The following is a 16,215-nucleotide window of genomic DNA, read 5'->3' on the forward strand; positions in this document are numbered from 1 at the left end:
GGTTAAACAAGTCCCCCGTTGTTTTTGCCAGGGAACCAGGGCGAACAGCGAAAAGTCAGCTACTGGAACAAATCTGAAAACACACCCCAACTCAACATCACCAGAGTTAAAGATCGGTACTATCAACATAAGAAGCCTGAATGGCAAAGAAATGGAGCTACCTGAGGAATTAGATAAGTACCAGATCGACATAATAGGGGTGACTGAAACAAAAAAGACAAAAACTGGTGAGATCTTTCTGGGCAATAAATACAAAATGTTATATTCAGGCAATGACAATCAAGGAAAAGAAGGAGTAGCCAGTATTCAACACAAAATACGAGGCTAATCGTCTTGAATGGCAGTCAGTCTCAAGTAGAGTAATGTGGGCAAATATGAGAATGGGGAACTGGGCAATGAGACATATTTGTGCCTATGGTCCCACAGAAGGTTCTACTAAGGTAGAAGTGCAAGAATTTTTTGATGCTTTAGAAAAAGCAACTGACACAATGAAAAAGGAAAAGTTGGTCCTTGTTGGGGATCTCATACAGAGTAGGAAGTGATTGTGAGACATACAAAAATATTTTGGGAAAATTTGGAGAAAAGAGCAAAGCTAATAATAATGGCAAATATCTATTATATTTCTGCTCAGGACTGGTTATTACTAACACAATGTTCCAACATAAAAATGTGCACAAATTCACATGGAGAGAAGAGGCAAGGAATAAGAAAAGTCTCATTGACTATATTATTGTTGATAGTGATGTTTTCTCTCTGGTGCAGGACACCAGAGTGTACAGAGGATTTGAAATTGGAAGTGATCACTATTTAGTCTTGAGCAGGATAAAATTAAATTTCATATTGAAAAGAATAACATGTAAGAAAGTTTTAAAGCAAATAAAAGTTGAGCAGCTCTCAGATGTGAACTGTAAACTAAAATACACAAAGATTATTGAAGAAAAAATGAAAGAGTTTCAGAACAGGAATCAAACCTTGGAGATTCAGTGGCAAGCCTTGAAGAAAGCCCTGATTTATTCAGCTAGAGAGGCATGTGGTGAAGTTGTCTGCATGGATAGAAAAATTGGAACTCCATGGTGGACACAGGAAGTTAAAGAGGCAGTGAAGGAAAAGAAGAAAGCATATCAACATCACCAGGGTTAAAGATCAGTTCCTGGCAAATAAGTCAGCTTGTGCTCTTAGAGAATACAGAGACAAATGCAAGAATGCTAAACAAAAGTCATGGGAGGACTTTGGCAAGAATATAGAAAATAAATATCAAGAAGGTGGCAAAATATTCTGGAGGTTGTTGAAGCTTAGGAATGGAGGAAAGAGTGCTGTAAAAGGAGTTAGAGATGATAAAGGTGACATGAAAATGGAAGGAAAAGATATCCTTGAAGTATGGAGTAATTACTTTGAAAAACTGCTAAATGAAGCATGCAGTCAGGAATACATATCCATACTTGAAGTAGAAAAAGCCATCAAAGGCTTAAAATGTGGAAAGGCAGCAGGAGTAGATGATATTCGACCAGAAATGGTGAAGTATGGTAGTAGAAAAGTCTTACAGTGGTTGCACTGCATAGTTCAGAAAGCCTGCACAGAGGGACAAATTCCCGATGATTGGAGTAGAGCTCTCATAGTGCCCATATATAAAAAGGAAAATAAAACTGAATGTGAGAATTACAGCGGTATTTCCCTACTAAGTGTTCCCCTCAAGATCTATGCAAGTATACTTGAGAAACGATTGAGAAGAATTGTAGAAGAACAAGCTGGATTCAGGCCAAATAGAAGCTGTCAGGATCAGATCTTCACTTTACGACAAATAGTCGAGAAAGCATGCGAATATAACAAAGATCTGTATTTATTTAAGTTTTGTCGATTTGGAAAAGGCATATGACAAGGTGCCAAAAGAGAAGCTATTCAATACGCTACAGTTATATGGTGTCAGTGGAGCATTATATCAAGCAATACTTGGTCTTTATTTCAGTTGTCAGTCAGCAGTTAGAATTGGAGGAAGTACAGGAAGATGGTTTAATGTTAAATCTGGTGTGAGACAAGGATGTACATTATCCCTCTGTTATTCATTATCTATATGGATCACATTATGAAGGAAAGTGGTATTAAACATATCAAAATTGGAGATTTTAATGTTAGCTCTTTGCTTTATGCAGATGATGTTATACTTCTAAATTACTCCACTACAAGTCTTCAAGATTCTCTGACTAAATTGAATAACTGTTGTAATAGATATGGAATAAAGGTCAGCAATAAAAAGACAAAGACAATGAAAATGTCAACTGTGTTGTGAATGGAGAACCTGTGGAACAAGTAAAATATTTCAGCTACTTAGGCAAGATTTTTAGTCAAGATGGTAAATTCAATATAGAAATAGACAACAGAATCAGCAAAGCTGGTATGGTTGGAAGTCAATTGAATAAATTCATATGGAATAAGAGGAAATTAGTCGGAACACTAAATTAGCTGTATACAAGAGTGTTCAAACCAGTTTTTACTTATGGATATGAGAGCTGGATCAGAAGTAAAACACTTGACCAAAGACTAGAGACCGTAGATATGAGAATCCTGAGAAAGATTAGTGGCATGAACAGATGGCATCAATGGCAATATCATATAAAAAACGAGGATATTAGGAAAGAACTTGACATTGTTAGCATCCAGGAATGCGTTAGCAGACCTAATCTTAGGTGATATGTTCACTTAAACAGAATGGGTGAAGAAAGATTAGCAAAACAAGTGTTCTCTGCCAGGTTGGCAGCAAAACGACCCAGAGGAATACCAAGATATAGGTGGATTGATGCAGTACAAAGTGCCTTAGACGATAGAAATATAAGATCGGATAATGTTGAAGTCTTGACAAGTAACAGACTGATTTGGAGGAAAATTGTAGATAGGAAGTTAGTAATGATGTAATTTTTTTCATGTAGTACTATCATATCCTGTACACCCCTTAAGGGTACATGGCAGGAATTTGATTTTGATGATGATGACATTATAAAATATCAAGATTACCAACAAAAGCAACTTTATCATTGAATATTTAAAATCTTAGGTATTGAATTATTGGTCAAGAGAAGCTGAAAAAATTTCACACACACACACAAAGATTAATTATACATCTGTGACAAAATATGTTTAAGTGTACTGTTTTATCATCAGAAAATGATAAAACAGTACACTTAAACATAATTCCTTAAACACTAGAAGATTACACACTTAAGTTTTTTTTTTATTATGTATTTTGTATATATAATATATAAAGCTTTTATCAGTTATTTATTATTTTTGATACAGCTGAATTCCTAGTAAGAAATACCCTCTTCCAGAATATTAGTATAGGTTGTTATAACCTGAAATAAAACAATTGCATATAAAACTTTTCTGACCTCATTATATTCATTGCATTTATTTTTTATTCATAGAGAAATAGTGTGATGAAAGTTGATTCCTTGGCAGTCTACTCAAATTGTAGCATATTGGTCAGTGAATATTGCCAGAATGGAACTCTTCTAGTAAGAATAATCATGCTTTTCTAAGAACTTTATTTTTTTAGCAAAAAAAAAATAGTTGCATACTTATAATTTTCAACATTCTACACCCACAGAAATGTGTGGCTAGATTATGATGTGTGCATTTTATCCACTCTCAGAAGTTTTATTATAGCATTGAAGTAACTTAAGCAAAGTCTGTAGACAATGTTTTTTCAATACCTTTTTTTTTCAAATTAGGATATTAACCACCAATACTGTCTTGATGTGATTTGCATTCATGCATCAGTAATTGCATGAAGGCAAATTTTGCTTGAAATTCAAATAACATTTTGATACCAGTGAAATTAACATTGATACAGAGTATCAATTATTTATTATTATCACATAAATTATACATAAATTTATGACGACCTCATTGTTCATTATTTTTCAATGTTGCAGCATCTCTGATTCTATAATGCTGGACTTCCATAAGAAAGGCCATTATAGGTTAGGTTCTAGTTTATGACTAGAGGAAATTTATTTACGTGTTTTTCAAAGGTTTCCAGTTAGATGATCTTTGATACATGAAAGTAGGGTTTTTCTCCCAGAAACTGAGGTTTTTAATTTCAACTCAGAAAAAATTGACTGAATATTTCACACAGTAGTACAGGTTTGGGATTAGGAACATTATTTATATGTTTTGTATGTTGCACTTCTTATTCCTGAAGTTTGCAAAAACTTTGATAGCCATGAACTTAACTGTTGGTGACAATTAAGGGTGGAAACCAACTTCTTGCTGATTTCTATAAAAATTTAGTTTTGCCAGAAGAGTTCTATTTGTTCCCTTTGAGGGATAAGATATTTAAAGGTTAGAGTAGAAGTAAATAATGTGCATTATACTCAGTAGCTAGATTATGATGTGTGCATTCTACACACCCTTAAAAGTTTTACTAGAGCACTGAAGTAACTTAACATTGTGTACAAATGATTAATGTATTATATTTATTATGTTAGAAGACTTATGAAAAGAAAGGATATTGAATATTCATTACATCAAGTATTCAAAAACAGTTTCTTTGAAATTAAATTTCATGAATTTTGTTAATATCGTGCTAGATAAGACGTGAACTCTGCCTCTGTATGTTCTTTTTTCATTAGTGCCTGTAATTATAGGTTTCACAGTTGTGACAGTTGTTTTTTCTAACTGGAAATTCTCATCCAAGACCACTAAATTACGCTTTTGTAATATTCATTGTAAGTTGATGCATTTTAGGCTCTTTTCTTCGTTAATTACTGGATGGGATAGCCATCAATATAAAATAATTTCTTGGCATCTTTAATTTGTAGTATAACCAAGTGGAAAAACTTTCACCATCTATCTCTAATTTTATTCTTAAGGTTTTACACCTTGTGGCTACTTGTATATGGAAATGTGACTTCTGCATTACTTCATCCTTGGTATCACGTCTGGGTCTGGCTCCGACTGATGAGACCTCAATAAAGGTTGAAACTGGTCTGGGTAGTGACCATTCCTATAATGCATGTCCATAAAGATATGTGCTTTGCATTATGAGATACCAAGGCAAGTGATAGACATTCATGTTTGGTATTATGGACGGTAAACAGAAGAGGTAGACCATACAGAGAATGGATAGACAACATAAAGGACTGGCGTGAAAGGTGTACAGAAAATGCAACACTGTGCACTGAACAAAGAAAAGTAGAAGGAAGCATTGGACACCAACGGGTAGTGAGCCCATGGTTCATGATGATGAAGGCAAGTGATGTGTAGTCATTAGCCCTTATATATGAGTTGCCCAGTCATGAAGTTACTCCATGTGCAAACTTTGTTTGCTTACACTTGGATAAAGGATTAAACCAAGAATATAATTTCTTGGTATCTTTAATATATAGTATAACCAAGTGAAAAAACTTTCACGATCTTCATTATATGATCTCCATTATGCGCTATCTCAAACTTCTCAACATTTGAATAAGTTCCTATATTCCTGTCAGCAAACTTCTTATGTTGATATGTTTGAAAAGTTGTTTCAGCAGAAATTTTGTCATTGGCAGTGAAGTACTTCCCACAGGTTATTTCATCTTAAGGGACATATTGAAGTCTAGAGGCTCCTGTCAGAACCATTCAGTGAGTGAGAAAACACCTGCCATCTATACCTTTCCATAAGATCCCATGATTGTGATTCTGACCTAAGTAGGATTCTTCTTCTTTTATTTTGAAGTCTTATTTCATAGAAAAAGAACACCAAAAACAGAAAATGAGCAAAACTACTCTGCTTTTACTCAGTTTGGCTTACTACTGATATGAAAGTGGAAACTATTACTTCATTTCACTGGCTCTACACGTGTGCAGAACTTGTGTAGTAACCCTCGTATTATTTACACATAATAGCAGTTAAACTTATTCAAAAATACAAGTTTCAAGCATGAGCTATTGAGATGTTCTGGGATTTCTATGTAGTGTCTGAAAATCAACACTGGGAAACATCTTTAAGAGTCAAATTAATCAAAAAAACCTATCTAAAAAAACACAAAAATATATAGACTCCTGGGCAGAGTTAATAACTTGGTGAAACATCAAGGCCAACATTTTTTTTTTATCCTTCTTATTTTATACGTATTTGAATCACAGTAAAATGGAGTTTGTGACAGGAGGAACTTTTGAAGCCATCACTGAGAAGCAGCATTTAAAGCTTGGCTTAGTCCTGGGAGATAGGAGAAATGCAAAAACCATCAGATTATTAAGATTCATGTGAAATAAAAACATATGGAAAATTAAGAATAGTTTGTTCTGAGATCGATCATTCATTTGGATATTGTAGATCAATTCAGGCATGGAGGAGGACCATCAGGTACATGAAAATGTCAAACTGTGGATCATAATCAGTGATGTAAAATATTTATGAGATCCTGAATGAAATTTCTTAAGGATCTTCTGACAGAGGACAGGAAGGAATACAATGAATGAGATACATGAGTGATCTGGAGATACTGGAGCTTATGGATCCATTTTTGCAAGATGATGTGATACTTACCTTTGGAAATAGCAGCCTTCCCAATTGATTCTTTTCCCCCAACATTCTGGGGAAAAGAATCATTCTGGTTTGGTAGTCAGTCCAAAATCAAAATTTGGTAATTCTTTTAAAATAGACTTCTAAATATTCACACTTGTTTCACTATCCCTGTCACTGGTGGAGGAACCTTTCAAGTGCAATTTTCAAATTCACTTTCCCTTGTATTTTAATCATCATATCTGTTGCCTTTCAACATTTGATTCATTAAGAAAGAAAAATAATTACATAGAAGCATTGACACCTGTGAGTTGTGTTAGGGAAAAAAAAATTACAACATAAGTTGAGCAGCGTACTATAATTTTTATAAATTTTTCTGTTTGGAAATTTTGTAATCGGTCTGCAATAATATCTCATTAAATTACACTTCATCATTCATTCATGCTAGCAGTTGAAGGCTACATGAAAATTTGTCACTTTTAGACCAGCAGAACAACTTGCTCTTTTGTGTCTTCTTGTATTATCACTAACTTCTACATGCATTAATTCACATATTTTAGTTGCCACCTTATACAAAGCTCAATATACACAGGTTGCTTTGATTTTCATCATGTCTTCATAATTCTGAACCTATCCTGCTATTTAACAACTGAACTATACACTGGACAATGCAGTCCACTAAAATTATATGTAATAATAGGATATTTTTGTTGATTGGATTTTAACGGTATAGATACAAACACAGATTGATATGAATATAACTATTTATTAAATTAAATGCAAATATTTTGCTGCATCCAGCAAATTATCCAGCATCTTCAGAGCACACAAACAAAGTTTGTTACAGTAGCGAGACAACCACAATCTGGTCAACAGTGCGACTAGTATGAGTAATTGTAGCGTGCAACACAAAGACTAAAGTCCTAATTTGGTGCCATCTAAGTTTAAAAAAAAAAAAAAGATATTAATTTGGTCTTAGGATGACTGTCTCCCAAATCTTTGGTAGATTTATACAGCCATACTTGTTGAGGTTTGGAGTATCTTTCAAGGCTTCTGTTGATTCCAGGAACATCCTCTCTGACTTGTAAAAGCTTCTGTGCAGTACTTCTTTTTTTTATTTTTGTCCAATTGATCCTGTGTGCAGGGGCATCCAAAGCATGGTCTGCCAGACCTGACTTGCCATAGCAAAAGTGCCAAATATATTTTTTTGTGTTCACTGAGGCAGGTGTCCACAGTTCTTCCTGTCTGTCCATAGTAGACTCGATGACATGAACAGGGCACTTCATAGACTCCTGGATGTGATAAAGGAGAGAATCTGTCTTTAGGTGAACGGATGAGAGTTGCCAATTTCACATAATAGGATATTCTGAATTGTTTTCATTTTGCATTCAGATTTACAATATATATAATAAATATAAAATAAATAAATAATATATATATATATATATATATATATATATTTTTTTTATTTTTAATTTTTTTTTTTAATGTCAACCTTAATTTTTTTCCTTACAGGACGTTGTAAATCTCTATAAGAAAGCACAGATACCTGTACCAGAATGCTTGGTCATGTATTTTACTCTAGAAATGCTCCAAATTGTTTCTCAGATTCATTCCTGTTATATTATCCATGGTGATATCAAACCTGATAATTTTTTACTTCTGGATGTGTAAGTATATAAAGCTTTTATTAAAATAAGTTTTAAGCATGAGTTACTGAGATATTCTGGGTCTGGTCTCTGAAAATCAACACTTGGAAACAGAATTTAAATTAATGACATAAATAGCATTTTATTTCTATATAACTTACAAAACATCACAAGGTAAGAGGTGTACAAATTACTTTCATACAAATGCTTATTGTTTGAGACTTTTTTTAATTTTTATTCATCTCTATAAAGATTTTTTTTTGTTGTTGTTTTGAGATTATCTGTATGATAAAGATTGTTTTTATACTCTGAGTGTTTAGTATGTACACACTTGTTCAATACTGTTTGATGCAATGACTTTTAACTGTTTCTTTTAGAATCCGAAAAATCACTAACTCAAGACAAAATACAAAAAATATACACATTTAATAAACTAAAATAGTATATGCATTTACAGATTTTAGACACTTTAGAGATTTTCTTATCCAAAAATATTAAAATCATTCATCTCTGACTCATTCTATTACTGGATTGTTTAACATATACTTAATCATGTCTACTAGACTAACAAGGTGTTAGTCTAGTAGACGTGAGTAGTCTAGTTCACAACAACAAAAATGATCATGGTTAGTTTCTTTGTTAGGGCCTTTTCTGAAAATATAAAATTTTCTTCTTCTTTTCCATAGGATCCTTTTTTATCACTGTTATGTAGCACACACAATATTATTCTTCCTGTCTCACCGAAGTATAAATACTCTTGCAGTTCAATTTGATGCACAATTTACTAATTTTTGTACCGGAGAAAAAGTTTCTTCTACTACTTCATAAACAACATATTTAAGTTGAGCTAATTCCATTACCCTTTCCAATAGAAATAACAAATAGATGCACATCTCCTTAAAACAGATGAAACTTTCTATTCAGTGTTTCCTTGACCATTCAATTAGAACATTGACTGCAATATCTTTTATTTACTAAACACTTGTTGGCAGTCTCAACTCCTCCAGTTTAAAGACTCGCAGTTCTAAGATTCCTTTTCAGAATCTTTCTATTCAGCGCCGGCACCTAGTCTTTTTCTTGTGTGTGCGATTAATGTTCGGCGCCTTTCCAAAAAAGTTTTTTTTTTTTTTGAATAAAGTGTGAATAAAACGAACAGGAAATGAAAAACAAATGAAAACCATTTTACAGTATAATGTTACCTACGGATTAGTCCTGCTTATACAATTTTTTTTTACACAGAACTCAACAATTAATCATAAGTTGATTTATGATATATCAAAAAATAAAGAACTATTTTAGGTATATTTTCGTAAATTTTAATAAAAAATTACAGTGATATAATCGGGTCCAGGATAAAATTTCAGAATTTATTTGTTCGTTTCCGGGAAGATCTGAAGGGGCCCCGAATGGAAGACGATGTACATTCATAATTATATGTACCATTCTGTACTATTCGTTGTTCATTTAAACTCTTATTTTTTTAACATCTTTTAGATGCCTTTTCTTCTGCGATGCCTGTGTATATTGCACACACCACCAGCCGGGCCTGCTTCTATTAATATTCTTCTGACTGGCTGGTCTGCATTCTTAAACTTCTGTTAGCTCTCTATTTTTCTTGATACCGAACGCTCTCTCTGTCAGTTGTCAATTACCCATCAAACTCCCCGGCGAGCATGTGCACTCCATGTAAATGGCAAGCAAGACGCCAAGTATAATGGCTGACATGTTGTCTCCGTTAGCATAAATAAAGTGTCTTTTCCAAACACATCACTTGATAATTTTAAATTACAATCACAGGATTGAAAGTAAAACAATTATCAGAATCTAGTAAGTACATAAAAATTTCAAATACTTGACATTTAGACAATAATAGTATCAATAACGGGCACGTTGCAAGTGCCGATATATGTGTTACGAAAAAAACAAAACTAAAAATATACACTAACATAAACAATTTGTAAAAATATTCATAATTTTAAATTATGACTATTTTTAGTTTGATATATCAACTCCAACATATTCGCACAACATATTCCTGCAAATTTGCAGCATTTGGATTGCTGGGTGGTGTTCCACAAGGGTTAATTTAATTTTTATCACCCTGTATTTGCTAAGAAAATAAACTTTAATAAAAAAGAAAATAAAGAACAGTATTCTGAGTTTTTATTGGCAGTAGATTCATGTTGGCAAAAAATGTTATATTCTTTATCATTATGATAATGGTTGGGAAGAAGAACACATTTGTAAAACACCTAAGCCTGTCAACAAAATGTAATTTTGTTGACAGGCTTAGGTGCCGAATGTTCTAACTTATTTTAATGGCATTACAACACAAGAACACTAAATTATAGAAAGATGTTTATTGAGTAGCATATATTTCACTGGATTTCAAACCAGCATCCTCAGAGCACAATTCTTTGGTACAATCTATACATTATGTGTAAGTGAAACAATTCCTTTTGTAATGGACAAAAGATTGGTGCCCTTCAAATTTCAATAATCGAAGTTATTTCACTGTCATATTATGTTGTTCTTAGGATGACTGTCTCCCAAATTGTTGGCAGATTATTGCTGCCATGCTTGTTAAAGTTAGGAGAATACTTCATAGCCATTGCTGATTCTAAAAATACTCTCAGTGACCTATAGTGGCTTCTGTAAAACACATTGGTTTTCCATCTAATCATTATTATTATTATTATTATTATGCAATACCTCCAGGGAGTCCAAAGACTCATTTGAGGGAGGATATCTACTCTACACATCTCCACCAGCACCATCTAGTGCCTACCACTAGTATGTTCGCAGACAATTACAAACATCCATGCCTATGGTGGGATTCGAACCCACAGCCTTTTGGCTGGAGAGCAGTCTCGACCAATCTCACCAGGCAATTACAGTCTCATATATTACATCTCAATATTAAATCTTTAGCCATTTCAGCTAAAGACTCTTTTAGCATCCATGTTTGATATCTGATCAGCCCCTATTGCTGAATTCTTATTCAGTTTGTGCAACAGCTCTAATACTCCTCCTCATACATCTGAGTTTCTTCATTGAGCAAAGAGGTAGCAGTGAGCTCAATGTTGCATACAACAGGTTGATAGCTTTTATTAGGTGAACAACTTCTTCATCTGTTAACCCTGAGACCATCTGTATTCAGTAGGGTTATTCTTTTATATTCATTTACTTGCATGAAAAAAGTTTCTTTTCATACTCAGACTTAGCTTTCCATACAACATTTGCGAGCCTTCTGGCCTGCTGCTTATAATTTTCATAATGAATCTCTTGCTTATTAAGATTACACATCCATTTGACTTCTACCTTATTTATTCTTCAAACTCTTGGGACACATTCTGCTATTGCATCATCAAGTATTTTTTAAAATGCTTCCCATGCACTGTTGATATTCTTCCCATCTAGCAACTGATACCATTGTACTGAACTCAGTATATTCCTCAGTTGGGTCATAATTTCCTGCTTTGTAGTTAAGCATGTAACCTTTCTGAATGGAACATTCATAAAATTAGCCACTTCCCAAGTGAGTACCGCATGTTCACTGTCACCAACCAAAGGAGAGGAAGAATAGTCAAGTCTTTAATTGAAACACCCTCTGAACTATAATCAAATCTAACTATAATCTCTTTGACCTCTGTCACATGCTGCTTGAGGAAGTTGTCTTGCAGTAGCTCAATAAATTGTTTCATTCTTCTCATGAGATTTTACTGTTACCCAATCAAGGTTTGGACAATTGAAATTGTAATTACTGTTTTCACACACATCTTGTATTTGGTGATGCATTTCTTCATTAGCAACTGAGTCACTAAGTTTGTTACAGTATCTCACTATGTATTTGATCTTGTTAGATTCCACCTCACCAGTTGGCTTCAAACTCACTGCCACATGAAAAACTGTTACTAGTACAGCATCAGTCTCAACACTGTGTTCAAGTAATCCAATATCATTAGCAGCTGGCTGCTCTCTCCTATCCTATTCCTACTAAAAATACTGCATCTTTTAACACTTTATACTCATTAGTATGCCAAATTCTGATACCCAGGTCTTACTAATCACTACAATCTGAGATCCCAACATATTATCCAAAGTGACAAACTCTATTCTTTGTTTCTGATATTCCTGTCATTCATGCACAGACATAATAAGCTATCTGCATGTTCTTTTGTATACTCTCGTCTACATGATACAGTTGGGCAACTTGCAGATTTCTGTTCTTGTCCAGTGCTTTATATATGCAGACATCTTTGCACATGTTTGATGGGTCTAAACTGGATGAGGATAAAATTTAAATAGTTCCCTCATAATTATTTCCATGATAATGCCCATTCCCATCATTAACACAGTTACATAACATTGTTAAGTTGTTAGTACCTACTACAATGATGATCTCGTTTACTTTTCTTTTCTCTGTTTTTGAATTACATGTTATGTTTTTAATTTTTGATCCAGGAAAACCAGAAGTTATAACCTGTTCATCAACAGTATGTTTTATGATAGTCCTCATACCAAATAATATCCTTCTTTTTACAATCAATGTTACTAACTTATCTGATTTTGTGCTTTGTTGTTTCTTATTTTGTTGCTTAAATTTCTTTTCCTCCCTGTGTTCATTCAAACACTGCTCAAGTTTCTGTAATTCCTGCATCATCTGTCTAATAATCTGCTTTAACTTCACTATTTTGGAGGATAATTCATTTTCAATAACCTCATCAATATCTTCAATGTCCTCCTTGTTCTCGATTTTGCTGTTCTTAGTGTTACATTTCTTGTGCATTTTTGATGCCATATAAACTTTATTTATTACTGCAATGTCTTAATAAAAATGTTATAAAAATACATAAAGAACACAGAAATCTACACTATTATACTATAAAACACTAATTTTCTAAGGGAAAAACACAATAAAACAGATAAAAATCACCATACGAGAGCACTAAATTCATTGATTGATAACAATGCATCCTCGAACCAATTATTAAAATGCTTTCAGATTAATGTATCTAGAATCCTGTAGCAAATAACAAAATTGCTTATAATACTGAACAACTGTAATCTTGAACCACATCTTTGTAATAGTGTGTAGTATGCTGCCTTTGGATATAGTAAGATTTGGCTTTCGATGTAATTATGATTGACTAGTAATACATTTGCATTAGTGGTCTAAACTCATTAGTTTCTAATTCAGTAAATGTTAAGTGGATTTCGTAAATGATCACCAATAGAACTCCTAATCTACTGCAACTGCATCTTGCCTATGAGTTTCCAAGTTTTGAAAGTTTTTCTATTCATTATGTGATGAAAAGGCTTCTTTTTTCAAGTTTATGCTAGGGCTTTGTGACCTCAGTTGCCTCACTAGTAATCCAAAGTAACGAGCACAAAAAATATGTACCACAGTATGACAAATGAAAATGGATATCTTCTGAGCTATGCAATACTCATAACCTTGTCAATCTGCAGAGCAAATTTCCACACAAGCTTCTTAGAAAATAGACTTGTGACAACCAAATGGAACAAGATCACAAATTGATCATATTTTAATCAATGGAAAGTGGATGAGATCAGCTCAAAATTGCAGAGCTTACAATAGTGTAGAACTAAATTCCAATCATAGAATAGTCTCAGTGCTTTTAAACCTAAAACAAGAATAACAAATGAATATCACTGGAATGACCTACAAGGTGGAAGTGGTCTGAAAAGTTCTGATACACCTAGATCAGAATGATATTAAAGCAACTGATATAACTACAAGAAAGAACATACTAGTAGCAGAGTTATGAAGGTAACTATGTTCTTTTATTCTTATATACTCGTAATTCTTCCTAAGATGCAAACTCAGTATAAAGAAGCACTACAACACTAATGGAATGCTTGATGCCTGAAGAATCGACCATGAGCTTTGTTCATATTGTACTATCCATCCATGAGGTTAGCAGCAAAGACTGGTCACCAGAATTTCATCTTCTCAAAGGATATGTGTAACACACACCACTAAAGAAATGGTAAAGAACGCAATGACGTTAAACCGCAATACAGAAATTAGAGGACACACAATCTGCATATTTATTTAAATGATGAAGTATATGTATATGTGTCTGTTCGAAATGACAAGGAAAACCATATTCAGGCTGCGCACCAAAGAGAGAAAGCCCAAAAGACTAAGAATAAAAGCTAAAAACGGCAAGATAACTGAAGATAAAAGTGAAAAACAAACTCTTATTATGGAATATCCACATTGAAAAACTATTGAATAATTCATTTCACTTCACTACAGATGCCTTGCCAGAAATAATAATTCAAAAAGAACTTGCAAGTAACAGTTTTATGATGTGAGAATTTGAAATTGCACTAAAAACTCAAAAGAATGAGAAATAACCTGGATTGGATGCTATAACAGCAGAAGCTCACTCGTACCAGTGCACTCACTTCTTCAACAAGCAAGTTGCATTGTTGGAGAGAAATCTGTCTCCCTCCCCTTTCTTAACCACACAAACTTAACTTCCACAGATGTCCCCTTGTTGTCTTCTCCTCACTTTTCTATATAACGAAAAAAATTTATCAGTTAATAACTGATAATATCAAGGAAAAGGAGTAGCCGTAGTATTCAACACTAAATACGAGGCTAATCTTCTTGAATGGCAGGCCATTTTAAGTAGAGTGATGTCAGCAAATATCAGAATGGGGAACTGGACAATGAGACTTATTTGTGTCTATGGTCCCACAGAAGGTTCTCCTAAGGTAGAAGTGGAGGAATTTTTTGAGGCTTTAGAAAAAGCAACTGACACAGTAAAAAAGGAAAGTTGGTCCTTGTTGGGGATCTAAATAGCAGAGTAGGAAATGATTGTCAGACATACAAAAATATTTTGGGAAAATTTGGAGAAAAGAGCAAAGCTAATAATGGCAAATACTTGTTGGGTGTCTGCTCAGGACATGGACTGGTTATTACAAACACCATGTTCCAATATAAAAATGTGCACAAATTCACATGGAGAGAAGAGGCTAGGAATAAGAAAAGTCTCATTGACTATATTATTGTTGATAGTGATGTTTTCTCTCTGGTGCAGGACACTAGAGTGTACAGAGGATTTGAAATTGGAAGTGATCACCATTTAGTCTTAAGCAGGATAAAATCGAATTTCATATTTGAAAAGAACATGTAAGAAAGTTTTAAAGTGAATAAAAGTCAAACAGGTCTCTGATGTGAACTGTAGACTAAAATATGCAAACATTATTCAAGAAAAAATGAAAGAGTTTGAGAACAGGAATTAAACCTTGGAGATTCAGTGGCAAGCTCTTAAGAAGACATTGATTGATTCTGCCAGAGAAGCATGTGGTGAGGTTGTCTGTAAGGATAGAAAAATCAGAACTCCCTGGTGGACACAGGAAGTTAAAGAGGCAGTGAAGGAAAAGAAGAAAGCTTATCAAAAGTTTCTGGCAAATAAGTCAGCTTGTGCTCTTAGAGAATACAGAGACAAATGTAAAAAGCTAAACACCGTGTAAAACTAGCTAAACAAAAGTCATGGGAAGACTTTGGTAAGAACATAGAAAATAAATATCAAGAAGGTGGCAAGATATTCTGGAGGTTGTTGAAGAAGCTCAGAAATGTAGAAAAGAGTGCTGTAAAAGGAATTAGAGATGATAAAGGTGATATGAAAACTGGAGAAAAAGATATCCTTGGAGTAATTACTTCGAAAAATTGCTAAATGAAACTAGCAGGGATGACAGCACAGTGATAAAAAAAAAAAAAAAAAAAACACTGACCAGGCATGCAATCAGTAATACATATTCATGCTTGAAGTAGAAAAAGCCATCAAATGTCTGAAATGTGAAAAGGAAGCTGGAGTAGATGATATTAGACCAGAAATGCTCAAGTATGGAGGTATAAATGTTTTACAGTGGCTACACCGCATAGTTCAGAGAGCCTGGACAGAAGGACTAATTCCAGATGATTGGAGTAGAGCTCTCATAGTACTAATATATATAAAAAGGGAAATAAAACTGATTGTGAGAATTACAGAGGTATTTCTCTACTAAGTGTTCCTGGTAAGATTTTTG

At 33.7% G+C, this 16,215-nt stretch overlaps 1 protein-coding gene across 5 annotated transcripts in view; it reads left to right on the plus strand.

Moving 5' to 3' along the window:
• LOC150102365 (mitotic checkpoint serine/threonine-protein kinase BUB1 beta-like) overlaps positions 1-16,215 on the plus strand; it is a 386,807-nt gene that overhangs the window by 341,558 nt on the left and 29,034 nt on the right. For all 5 annotated transcript variants that reach the window (XM_090399214.1, XM_090399217.1, XM_090399216.1 and 2 more), the window contains 2 exons: positions 3,417-3,506; positions 8,015-8,169. In XM_090399214.1, the coding sequence (XP_090255340.1) occupies positions 3,417-3,506; positions 8,015-8,169 (245 nt within the window). The remainder of the gene's footprint in view (positions 1-3,416; positions 3,507-8,014; positions 8,170-16,215) is intronic.

The sequence above is a fragment of the Typopeltis vanoorti genome, chromosome 10 (assembly GCF_054136105.1).
Source record: "Typopeltis vanoorti isolate ZY-2024b chromosome 10, IOZ_Tvanoo_1.0, whole genome shotgun sequence".
In the NCBI taxonomy this organism is placed as follows: Eukaryota; Metazoa; Arthropoda; class Arachnida; order Uropygi; family Thelyphonidae; genus Typopeltis; species Typopeltis vanoorti.